At 36.1% G+C, this 13,652-nt stretch overlaps 1 protein-coding gene across 1 annotated transcript in view; it reads right to left on the reverse strand.

Moving 5' to 3' along the window:
- HTR2C (5-hydroxytryptamine receptor 2C) overlaps positions 1-7,598 on the reverse strand; it is a 139,741-nt gene extending 132,143 nt beyond the window's left edge. Inside the window, exons 1-2 of the mRNA XM_039256084.1 lie at positions 7,564-7,598; positions 4,381-4,694 (exon numbers count right to left, since the gene is read on the reverse strand). Coding sequence (XP_039112015.1) covers positions 4,381-4,694; positions 7,564-7,598 — 349 coding nt within the window. The remainder of the gene's footprint in view (positions 1-4,380; positions 4,695-7,563) is intronic.
- Between the last annotated feature and the right edge of the window lie 6,054 nt (positions 7,599-13,652).

Genomic DNA, 13,652 nt, shown 5'->3' on the forward strand with positions numbered 1-13,652 from the left:
TTATTTCTTAATCACCTTGTCATATCTTACTTTATAAATTTATGCTTTCTTCCTTTTTTAAAATTAGCTGATGATTTTTTATGTTGTTTAAAAAATTGTTTTTAAACCAAGATTTTGATTTATTAATTAGGTATATTGTTTTTTTAATTTTTAATGTTTTATTTATTTTTGAGAGAGAGAGAAAGAAACAGAGTGTGAGCAGGGGAGGGACAGAGAGAGAGGGAGACACAGAATCCAAAACAGGCTCCAGGCTCTGAGCTGTCAGCACAGAACCTGACGCGGGGCTTGAACCCACGAGCCGTGAGAGCATAACTTGAGCCAAAGTCTGACGCTTCACTGACTGAGCCACCCAGGCACCCCAAAGCATCCTTCTTTTTCACTTGTATTGCTTTTTTCATTCGAAATTTACTTTCTTAGATATCAAATCACAATTCCTGTTTTCTTACTGTTTCCATTTGCTTGCTACATTTTGCTCGTCCCTTTATGTTCAACCATTATAAATCACAGGGTTTTAAGAGTTTCTCTTGTATACGGAATATAGTTGGGTTTTCCGTTTTAAAAGCCAAGTAAAAATTTTCATTTTTAATTGTCTTTTAGGTTCATTCAAGTTTGTTGCTGTTGCTAGTATGTTTGTTTTTCTCTGTCATAATGTTGAGAGCATGATGCTATATTTTCTTGTGTTTTTCTCTAGTCTTTTTTTTTTTTCTCTTTCACTAATTATATTTCTTTTGATGCTGTGGAAGGTTTGTTTTTTGTTTTAGTGATTAACTTTAACAGCTTATTTATTTATTTATTTATTTTTAAATATTTATTTTGGAGAGAAAGAGAGAGACAGACAGAGCCTGAGTGGGGGAGGGGCCGAGGAATGGGGAAACAGAATCCAAGGCAGACTCCGGCTCCGACCTGTTAGCACAGAACCCGATGTGGGGCTCGAACTCATGAACTGTGAAGTCATGACCAGAGCTTAAGTCCATCGCTTAACCAACTGCTACCCAGGTGTGCCTTTAATATCACATTTATGCCATGTTTTCTTTGTATCATGTTCAATGCCCTTAAATCACTGTTTTCTTATTAAATGTATTATTTTCTGGTTTGGTCATTTTTTTCAAATTTTTATTTAAATTAGAGTTAGTTAACATATAGCGTAGTATTGGTTTCAGGTATAGAATTTAGTGAATCATCACTCACATATAACACCCAGCGCTCATGCCAACAAGTGCCCTCCTTAATGCCCATCACTCATTTAACCCATCCCACCCACCACCCCTCCAGCAACCCTCAAGTTGTTCTTCATCATTAAGGGGTCTGTTTTATGGTTTCCCTCTCTCTTTTCTTCTCCCTATGTTCATCTGTTTTGTTTCTTAAATTCCACATATGAGTGACATCATATGGTATTTGTCTTTCTCGGATTGACTTATTTCACTTAGCATAATACACTGCAGCTCCATCCACTGGTTTGTCAATTTTTTTTTTTAAGAGAGAGAGAGGAAAGGAGAGAGAAAGAAAGAGAGAGAGAGGAGCGGGGCTCACCTGGGACTCATGTTTTCACCCTAAGCGGGGCTGAGCTCACCGGAAGCAGGGCATGAGCTCACCCGATGTGGGAGTCACCAACTGTGAGATCATGACCTGATTCCCAGTCAGGTACTTAATGATGGAGCCACCTGACGCCCTGCCAATTCTTTGTGGTATCATTTAACTCCCACCTTTTGTGTATAGAAAAATCAATAAAATTATTTTACTTTCCTCTTCCTTTTGCCTTTTCTATTCTAACTTTAATTACATTTCTTCTAAATTTTTAGAGAATGTAACATATATATTATATAACCTATAACGGTGCTCTTCTGCCCTTATAGCACCTTTATTTTTGTCTTAGCTCTAAAATTATCCATATTCAATGCTCATCATCAGTCTTTTTTTTAATGTTGTATTTATTTCTGAGAGAGAGAGAGACAGCATGAGTAGGGGAGGGTCAGAGAGAGAGGGAGACACAGAATCTGAAGCAGGGTCCAGGCTCTGAGCTAGCTGTCAGCACAGAGCCCGACGCGGGGCCGGAATCCACGAACTGCGAGATCATGACCTGAACTGAAGTCGGACGTTTAACCGACTGAGCCACCCAGGCGCCCCTCATCATCAGTCTTTTGGATGAAATTTTCCTTGTCATTCCTTGGTTAGTTGAATCTCATCCACCATTTAATTTCTTTTTTTTTTAAGTTTTTTAAAATGTTTATTTATTTTTGAGAGATAGAGAGAGACACAGCATGAGCAAGGGAGAGGCAGAGAGTGGGAAAGAAATAGAATCCGAAGCAGACTCCAGGCTCTGAGGTGTCAGCACAGAGCCCAATGCAGGGCTCGAACCCATGAACCGTAAGATTGTGACCTGAGCTGAAGTCGGAAGCGTAACAGACTGAGCCACCCAGGCACCCCCACCATTTAATTTCTTAAGCATGGCTTATGGGTTAGAATTCTCTGAGTTTAAATTAAATTGGACCTTTTTGTAGCCTCGATGGCTAGCATGTCTGGATGTAAAACTCTTCATTTCAAACTTTCAGTATGTTTTTCTGTGTTTTAGTTTAAGGTATACTTTGCATACAGTAAAATTCACCCTTTTAAAATTGCACACCAAGGTTTATAGTTTTTCAAATTTTGAATATATATATAGGATGTTTATATACTATAGTTATATTTATAATATAAAATATATCATAAATTATGTATATATGTAAATATTTACATTATATATGTATATGTACTTATGTACATATATATGTATGTATATGTATATTGTATTTGTATATTTATATACACAAATTATATATGTGTGTGTACATATGTATATATATGTGTATATATGTGTGTATATATGTACAGTACACACCTCCACCACATCAAGATATACCAAATAAATACTCCTTTTCAGTCATCTTCCCACCTTCACCCCCTGGAAACTAGTGATCTCTTTTCTTTCTTTATAGATTTGCCTCTGAAAGAATGTCCTATAAATGGTTGACATTTTGAAAAATATGGCTTCACTATTACTTTGCTGTTTTTGTTACCTGTGAGGTCAGTCTAATTCTTTTGCTCTTATAAATCATTCCTCATTTTTACCTGGAATCCCTGAGGATTTTTTCTTTATGTTTAAAATTTTAAAAAATAGAATTATCATGGGATCCAGTCATTCCACTACTGGGTATTTACCCAGGGAAAATGGAAACTGTAATTCAAAACATATATGCACCCCTCTGTTTACTGCAGCATTGTTCACAATAGCCAAGATACGGAAGCAACCCAAGTGCCCATTGATAAACGAAAATGTGGCTTATGGATAGTATGGAATATTACTCAGCCATAAACAAGAATGAAATCTCGTAATTTGCGACAATATGCATGGACCTAGAGGGTATAATGCTAATCGAAGTCAGTCAGAGAAAGTCAAATACCATATGATTTCACTTATATGTGGAATTTAAGAAACAAAACAAATAAAGAAAAAAGATAAATAAAAATTTAAAAATGCTAGACTCTTCAATACAGAGAACAAGCTGGTATTTGCCAGAGTGAAGTGTGGGGGGGGATGGGTGAAATAGGTGAAGGGAGTAAGAATACTACTATCTTGATGAGCATTGAGAAACATAGAATTGTTCAATCATTATACTGTACACCTGAAACTAATATAACACTGTATGTTAATTACATGTGAATAAAAAAAACAAAATATGAAATGAATAGGGTAAAGAGATGGCACAAAATGAAAAAGAAACATTGAAAAGCCTCTCTAAAATCAATATTATGAAAACTTCAAATGTCTGGATTTTATTGTGATAATGTGACCTGGCACTTACATGATTAGTAATTAAGCTGTTATCCTCCATCACCTTGTAAAAACTGTATAAATTATAGACACCATGAAGAAGAATAGCTGTTATTGAGTATTTAATATGTGCCAAGCACTTAGTTTGCCAACATTTAAAGGGATCACTTAAAATATATTTATCAAAGATGATGAGTCTTTTTTTCCTTCTTTGTATAAGAGGTGATCCAGGAGAGTGTGTACTGCCCAGGACATACAAGTGAGAACATGTTTCTGTCACTGCCCCATTTTGTACATTGCATGGCAACTGCCATTGTTAACAAGTGAGATTGAGCCATAGAGTATCTCTGGATGATTTTAACGTATCAGAAAATGTTTGCTTTGCTTTAAGACTCTGCTACTGACTTATTTCATGAATATGGTATACACATCCAATTCTTCTGTCATGCAGTTGCCTTTTTTCTTCATTTTCCAAATGATGCAAGTAGAATAATTAACCATATAGGTGTTTACCATGATACTTATGATCTAATCTGAGAGTCAAAAAAAAAAAGTAATAAAATTGTACTTACCATAGAGGATTGCCAGCAGAGACAGCGGCATGACAAGTAGTCCCACGAGCATATCAGCAATGGCTAGGGACATTAAGAAGTAATTGGTGGCATTGTGCAGTTTCTTTTCCAAGCTTACTGCCATGATAACGAGAATGTTGCCACTTATTGTCAAGATTATTATTATGACGATGGAAAGTGCTGGCCAGTTTTGTACCCCGTCTGGGAATTTGAAGCGTCCACCATCGGAGGTATTGAAAATGTCAGTTACTATAGCTGCTACAGGGCTCACAGAAATATCGAATTGCCAAACCAGCAGGCCAATGAGGTGCACGCTGAAAATTAAGAAAAGAAAATAATCAGGTACATATTGTATTGCTTATATGCAATAAATTGCTTTTCCTTCAACAATCATTACCATCATCATTATTTCTGCTCTCTTAATTCAATCTCAGTATTTCTTCTTTCTATCGAAGGGATACTTTTATTGAGAGCTTATTATGAGTCAAGCACTAAATTTGTCACAATACATAGAATCTCATTTGATCTCACACAACAACCTCATGGGATCAGTATTGGTTTATACCCATTATGTAGATGAGGAGACTGAGGTTCAGAGAGGCGAAGTAACTTTCTCAAGGCAATCTGGGCCGCTAAGTGGCAAGGGCAGGTCCCACTGATTTCAAAGCCTGTGTCTTAGACTTTTACTCTATACAGGCAATATAAAGCCACAGTACTGTTTGATTTGCTGTAATGGTCTGTTTTTATATTTTTTAAATATTAATTTCCTCTAGATGTTTTCTGAGACAAATGACAACAGAATGAAAGGAGATTTTCCTTTAAGTATCCAGCACTGTGACAAGAAAATTGAACGTTGCCTTTTTAAATGAAAAGCTAAGAAGGGATAAATTGTCATCAGGCAAACTTAAGGCAAGATGTTGGAAGTGGGAGAGTGAGTTTTGGCAACCCAAAAGAGTTCTTTCTAGATCTCTTCTTACCTTCTCACAGCTGCAGAGTGACTTTATGCTGGTCCATACATATTAATAGACTTTCCTTCTGTCTAACACTCTCCTCATTTCTGTCCTATGTTTTCTGGGCCCTGCTCCAGGCTAGAAAATGAATGATATGTGGGGATGATCAATTCCTATGGGTTCGCTGCATTTCCTGTGCTGGATGTCATTTAAAATGTGCATTTCTCATGACCGTGCTTTCGCAGATTCTTCTAGTAGGAATGGCAGGCCAGGTAGCAAACTCACGCAACAGAGATGGACGTGGTTATGTTTGCTTGCCCCAATTTAACTTCCCCCAGTGGTAATATGAGATTTCTGGAGGTTCCATCCGTTACGCACCTTTTCAGAGTGTACGTTCTTAAAGTATCTAATAAAACTAACTTTTATTTTCACGAATAAAATAGAAAAGAAAGACAAGCATATTCACTATTTCCTGCTTAAAAGCAAGGATTATCTGTGAGTGTACATTCTATGTTTTCTGTGCATTCTGTATGTTCAGTTCTACTTATCTTATAAATCTTAAGCAGCCGCTATACTATATGTAGTGGTTGTTAATTGATTACGATTATCATAATGATCACTAATATTATACACATGAAATTGCACCCACGCTATACTTTCTAAACTTAGACTGGAACATTTGGCCTGAAAGATTATTAGCATGTGAATATTCAAGTAAAACATGGTAATGATTTTCTAGAGGATTTAAAAATCATTTCTCTCAATATCTTGGTAATATACGTTTATATGTCTTTTAAGATAACGAAGCAGTTGTGAAAATATTTTGACTCTCTCATTCTGCAAAGGATAGAAAACTAGTATTTCAGACATTTTGCTTACCATAACTTGCTCATTAGTCGGTTACCTGACATTCTAAGCAACATGCAGAGGGTGACATACATAGTAATTTTTTTTTTAAATAATCTGTAAATCCTTTCAAGTGCTGGTTGTATTATTTTCCTGGAACACACAAAAATTAGCTAAAATAATAGATGACTCAAAAAAATCTATATCATAAGTAATCTGCGATTAGTGTGAATAGAAATTATTGAAATAAAAGACCAAATAAATAGAAGCAAATTATTTGCTCTCAGTGTTGATTATTTGTCACATTGGACATGGGGTCGATTTTCTAACTTCACGGCCCCAATGATTTTTTGACCCGTCACTTTAACCTCTCAGATCGTCAGTTTCTGCATCTATACAAGGATGTCCTCTATCGTGCGATTGTTGTGAAAATTAAATAATGCATGTAAAGTCCTGAAAATAGTACCCTTGTCATAATAGGCCCTCAGTAAATTTTTTTCCAGGCCCCCATTCCTAAAGAGTGGGTTTAGGATAAAGCAACCCATTTGCTTAAATTAGAAAGAAGATATACTGGGCTTAAATTACATTTAGAATTGCCCAGTACTCGAATCCAATTCTTATTTCCCTTATGTTACATTCTACTGACCTTAATTACTGGGTCATTGAATCAAGACTTTGGAGGATGGCATTGTTTTCCTTTGGCTAGCTACGTCCCCCAACCTCTACTCCCTGACGTCTGACACATTCTTTTGCAACCTCAGCTATTCTTTTTTTTTTTTATGTGTATTTATTTATTTTGAAAGGGAGAGAGCGCGCGAGCAGGGGAGAGGCAGACAGAGAAAAATCTCAAGCAGGCTTTGCGCTGTTTGTGCTGTTGGCACAGAGCCTGATGTGGGGCTCAAACTCTTCAACTGTGAGATCATGACCTGAACCGAATCAAGAGTCAGACATTTAACCGACTGAGCCACACAGGTGCCTCTCAACCACTCTTCATAAAAACAGAAACTTATAAAGACATTTTATGCTCTTGGTTGTGTAGTCTACGCAGGAAGGAAAAGGAAAGGACCTTTCTCCTTTCTACATTTGAACCATGGAGAAAGCAACCCGGAACAATGGAATTATTTTTGAATTTAAGATCTTATTGCCATATTATTCATTTTAATACATAAGCGGTTGTGTTTAATTGAAGCCCAAGTTATCGGAGCTTTTTCCATTTATTTTTGAAGAGGAAACACCCATAATAGTAGACTATGACTTGCACGTCATTTCTACAATTAGAAGCAAATACAGCTGAACGATCATATAAAAAAGCCCTTTTAACATTTTGGAGCAAGCTACCATTAAAAGAGTTCTCTTTTAAAAAAATAATAAGTAATAACATCCTTACAGGAACGAATGCACCGCTTTCCTCAGGTTCACCATGATTGCTTCGGTGTTAAGCAACCAAAGTTTAAAATTGAGAAGAAATGTAACAGATTGATTTCATAACTCCATCCTTTCTGGGGAGAGAGAAAAAAAAAAAGAAGAAGAAGAAAATTAGTTAAATGTCCAAATAACTTGCATTACAACCAATTAAGTAAACTTAAATATACTTATTAAGTGATAAGAAACAATCACTACAAATTTAGCAAACAGGTAAGCATGTTATAGCATAAGTGATAAAAAATGGCAGAGAATAACATTTTCATTTATTTACCAATATACAACCTTCATAGTTTTTATTTTCTTCTTTTTAGTTTTCTTAAAAATTTCTTGTGCACTCTCTATTTATATGGGACTTCTACTAAATCTCTTCTTAGAGTATACATACATAGCTTTCGATCAGTGTTTGGAGAAAGAAATTAAGAATATATGCTTCTTAATTTACAAAGCATAGGGGGAAATTTTGTGTGTCATAATTAAGTAGCAAGTCTAGCATGTAGCAAAGGTTTCATCTTCCTGGAACATGGAAAACTAAAATAGGTGTTTTTTTAAGTTTATGTATTTATTTTGAGGGGGCCAGAGAGAGGGCGAGAGACAATCCCAAGCAGGTTCCAAGCTCAGTGTGGGTCCCCTTGAGGGTCCTCAGTCGAACCACAGAGAGATCGTGAACTGAGCCGAAATCAAGAGTCGGAAGTTTAACCGACTGAGCCACACTGGCACCCCTGGTTTTAAGTAGTTTTATTAAGTGAACATATTTTCTGCAATATTTCTAATTTACTTTCTTCAAGTTGAAGCAATCTGCATTGACATAGCTTTATTTATACTTTTGCACTAACCAACAATAGTCTCCAGAGGGCAGCACTGAGTTTATACTAAAATAAATGGGTTGCCGTGGGTGTCAATGACAAAAATGTAGTTGTGGTGGGAGAAGGGGGAAGAGAGACTTGAATAGCTTGAGAATGTGGGACAACATTGAGATATCATCTGTTCTGTCTAATTTGAGACTATTACCAAGGAATGTGATAAAAATTTGTTGATAATCTCTTTTAGTGTTTTGTAGTTCCTTTTAGAAATTTGGAAGTAAAATTTAACTGGAACAAATTACACCTCCCTATATTTCCCATCTCATTTAATAACACCATTATTCTAGATATTCAAGCTACAAATTTAATTTATTCTGTCTTCTTATCCCTCACCTCTCACTTGTGAGTTCTGTCAGTACCACCTACACAAAATCTATCTCATAACCATCCCTTTCATTAAAGCAATGCATAAAATATGGCCTCCAGTGCTCAAAAAGAAAATATCCTATGGGAGAGAGAGTGACCTTTGCCAGATCATTAGTCAGACCGTTTTCGTCCTATAAAATGCTGCCAGCCAACGCATAAATCCCTTTTCCTGGGAAGTCTGGAAATAAGTGACAGAAAAAAAGGATCCAGAAAGACAAAAAGGTCTTATTTTGCACCTTGACCCTCAGAAAACATCAAAATCCTTCTTTCTTCCCAATATTAAAATATAAAAATTGTTCTTAGTGCTTGCTTTTCAAGAAGCTAAAATTAATATAATTAAAAAGCTTCACAGTAAAATGTTTCATTCCAATTGACTATAATAAATCAATTGAAATTGTGTTTGTCATAGCTCGAGATAATCATCTCATTAAACATATTATATATTTTCTCAGCTGTGGTAGAATCCCGTTAGTATTACTCAATATACCGTATTTCCTTAAAAATTAATTACCTTTGTCATCTTTTTTACATGTATGTTTTCCCATGTAATATAAACAGAAAACTTAAACCACAAAATTTTTTTTTCTAAGTTCCAAGTTTCTCAAGTAATAATCACAAAAATATGGTATATATATAGATGCCCAGTTTATTAACCAAAATACCTTGAGGGCAAAGTAGTATCTTTCTGTACTATTAAAATTTGCATTTTTTGTTGTTGACCAAAATTGACTAATCATGATAGAAAGTGCTTCTGGACTGGTGGTAAAAGTTTAGAGATAGAATATGATGGACAGGAATAAATTATATAACTTATGTAAAGTAAGTAATGCTACATTACCTGTTTTCCCAAAGGGTTAAGTCACTGTGATAATATTTTGCAATGAGAAATGTTTTGTGAGTAATTCTACAAAAAGAGGAGGGAATACAAAACATCTTAAAGCCTTAGATAAAATAATAAGAGAAACAAAAAACAAACCCATAACAAAACAATAACTAAACACTCTAATCTGCAAACCTCTCAGACCCCACCAATCTTTCATAGTGAGATTCCCATGATTGTGTTGAACAGAAAAAAGATACTTGTGAATTCAAGTATTCAAATTCGGGAAGACTTGTGTTTTCTAAAATTAAGAAAAAAATCACTGGTGGAATAACTGATAGAGTGGTAAGTTTTAAATGAGAACTTATGTGGCCTCTCCTAGAAATTGTTTTTGGTCATGTGCCAATGTAAAATTATTATAAGAATATATATACACATTTATATGCATATGTGTGTATACATATACATAATTTTGTGTAGAGAAAAATATTGATTAATCTGTAATGAATTAACTGTATCAAGCACGAAGGAAAAAATTGCAGGTCAAATCACAGACATAACTTCAAGATCAGTAAATACATATTTGGACTAATCTCTTATTTCTTTCTGCAACAGAAGTCACAAACTTTTCATGTTCTCTCTAAAGCTTTGTATGATCTTCAGACATCAATAACAGAAACTTCATTTGCTATGTCCCAAAGGGGGATAAATAGTAGTTTTTGTATAGTTCTCAAACAGTACAATTTTATACAAGATATTGCAGAATAATTTCAGTTAATTTTTTCATTTTTTCTTTTTTTTTCTTTTAAATGTTTATATTTGAGAGAGAGACAGAGAGAGAGAGCGTGCGAGCTGCAAAGGGGCACACAGAGAGGGGGACTGAGGATCCAAAACAGGCTCTGTACTGACAGCAGACAGTCCCACGAGGGGCTGAAACTCACAAACAACGAGATCATGACCTGAGCCTGAAATCAGACACTTAACTGAACCACCCAGGTGCCCTTAATGTGGAATTCAAATTAAGCAAAAGAGTTCTACCTTGCACATTACATCTAATTGATGCTCATGAAATCTATGCCAACATACGTTATATGTCATACAGCATATATTATCAAAAATAGTGTGAATACTTGAAAACAATTGAGCCAAAATAGCATCCCCAGTGTATATTCAGAAATTAGTTTCAAACACTCAAAGTTTATCAGCATCACTAAGAAAAACTTAAAAGCTATTATCAGTAACCATCTTGGAAGTGAACTAATGGTGAAAAAAAAGAAAACCCCTGTGGGAAAGAAAGGCTGGTATGAATTAAAAAGAGCAAAAGCTACTTTTGACTCTTCCCACATGGCCTCAGGCTAGATTTGGAAACGTGTTAATTTCAGAGCTAATTGGTGTGGTTCTTCTGACAGCTCTAAATAAAAGAATGACTATCATGGGAACCATCTAAGAGTTCTTCAGTATACAGCTCCTATTTTAACTTCTTCTTGGGGGCATTTTAAGGGTTTTGCATGGCCATGAATTTAGTGATGCTACACTTCCTGCATTCAGTGAACAATAACTTGATGGTTCCCTTGGAAAGCCAGTGTCGTGTTCTCTTTAAGGGATACTTAGTTTTCCATGCCAGTTTGCCATCCAAGTGGTGAGAGACGTATGGCCATCCTGTGGTCTATAGAATACTATGTATTCAACTCATTTTTGAAAGAGTACAAAGATTAGAAAGGGAAATCAATTTTGCATATTATCTCAATTTTACACATATTAAATTTAGCTTATGAAAGAGCATCCACGTGGCTCCGTATTGGGAGATAAAAATGACAAGGTAACTTCACGATTTTGGACTCTAGTAAAGTCATAGTTTAAGAGTCAAGTGTTAAAGCAGTAGAGAGTAGACATTAAATTAGAGAAAAGGAAAAATAAAGAAGGGAAGAAAATTAAAATGGAGTGGTGCCTGGGTGGCTCAGTCAGTAACGTAGGATGTTACTATGTTCAAGTTATTCTATTCAATGCAACTAAAGACTTCTCTTCCACCAGTCAACACAGGATATTCGAGCATATTAAGCTAATTTAGAAATTTATTCTGTGAAGTTAAATCAATTCAAATCTTCTATCTTCAAGTCGGAGGTCTTAATTTATTCTACAATTATGAATTCATACAACTCCTAAGGCTGAAAAATGATGAGTGATCAAATAACGCAATTCTTTGCCTTCAGACAGACCTATATTTAAACCACTTCAAGAAATGTGATAATTGATTGCCTCTTCAAGAAGAGGCAATTTCATAACCTCTCAATGTTTAGCAGTCCGCTTCCCAGAAAATCATATTTTATATTAGGCAAAACGCCTCAAGCTAAAAGACTTAAATGGGAATGATTAGTTTCTTACTAAGTCGGGGGACAGATGTATATAACAGGATAATGTGACAGTGGCAGCTTGCTCACTGTGTCTTTTCTTTGGCTTGTCCGAGATTACGGTGAGTCAGACCCAGAACGGGAGACTTCCTCATGGTGTGCCATAGAGAAACCTAACAGTTCTGAATATGCCATTATATATGTTGGGTGATTGTAAAATTTCATCTCCGAACTGAGACGCTTTTGAAAATGGAGGGCAAGGGGGCATTAACTGGACAAGACTCTGGGTCTCTCCTGGACAGGTCATTAGATCTCGTAATAAGGTGATTCTTCAATTTTTCTGTTTTGTGTTTTGTTTTGTTTTTTTATTATTTATTTATTTGTTTATTTTTATGTTTTATTTCTTTCTGAGAGAGACAGCATGAGCAGGGGAGGGGCAGAGAGAGAGGGAGACACAGAATCTGAAACAGGCTCCAGCCTCTGAGCTGTCAGTACAGAGCCCAATGCGGGGCTTGAACTCACCATCCGTGAGATCATGACCTGAGCCGAAGTCAGATGCTTAACTGACCGAGCCACCCAGGCGCCCCTGTTTTGTTTTTTTAAAAATTTTTTAAAGTTTATTTATTTTGAGAGAAAGAGAGAGAGAAGAGAGAGAACGAGCAGCAGAGGGGCAGAGAGAGTGAAAGAGGGTTAGTACTGTCAGCCTGGAGCCCGATGTGGGGCTTGAGCTCACGAACGGTGAGATCCTGACCTGAGCAGAAACCAAGAGTCAGAAGCTTAACCGACTGAGCCACCCAGGCGCCGCAGTGATTAATATATTTGAATGCAGGTCTCCGGTCATTTCCTGTCCTCACCCCCTGGACATGATATCAACGGTTGTTTAGACAAATTTAACCGTTCATCTTGTACTTGGAATTAAAATGAAACATGAAATATTTTCTCCTTATTTGCATTTACTAAATGCTTCTGCTTGTGCTGTACATATTTTATAAGTGATGACTATTAAACTTAGTGTGACTTATCGAGATAGTTAAAGCCTAAAATCTACAGTATGTAAGATCCTAAGTTTTTCACACCTAGACCTATTCCATTTACCTAAAATAACACTTTAACAACCAATGCTTTCCAAGTTGATAGAGTTAAAATAGCTACTCAAATTAGTCCACAATAATAGTAAAAGACCACGAGAGAATCTATCTTGGTGGGCGGAGTGCTTTGAAGTCACTTTTCCCATAGGTGGTTCCAGAACTATCCCTGAATTATCCGAGCATAAGTATCCATGTAGCAGAGTAAACTGGTGGCTTTTAAACATCAGAGCTCACAGAGCAAGCAAACCATATGCAAAATCTCTCCTTTGGGGACCTGATTTACAGCACTGGACACTCCATATAATAACACTTTCACGGATGCAAATATTTCCCGCCTGCCTAGCATGTGCTAGGCACTCTGCCAGATAGATGTTGGGCACGTGGTGGCAAATAAGGTAGACAAGGTCCCTGCTCTCAGGGAGCTTACACTCTAGCAGGAGATACAGTCAACGTTTAATCAAATAAGTAGGATAATTTCAGATGGTAAGGGCTGCTATGAATAAAATGAAATGAAAAAGCACAATGGGATAAAGAGAGACTGGGGGAAATACTTTAGATGGACCACTATA

This window comes from Hyaena hyaena, unplaced genomic scaffold (assembly GCF_003009895.1).
Source record: "Hyaena hyaena isolate Hyena2069 unplaced genomic scaffold, ASM300989v1 scaffold_556, whole genome shotgun sequence".
NCBI lineage: Eukaryota > Metazoa > Chordata > Mammalia > Carnivora > Hyaenidae > Hyaena > Hyaena hyaena.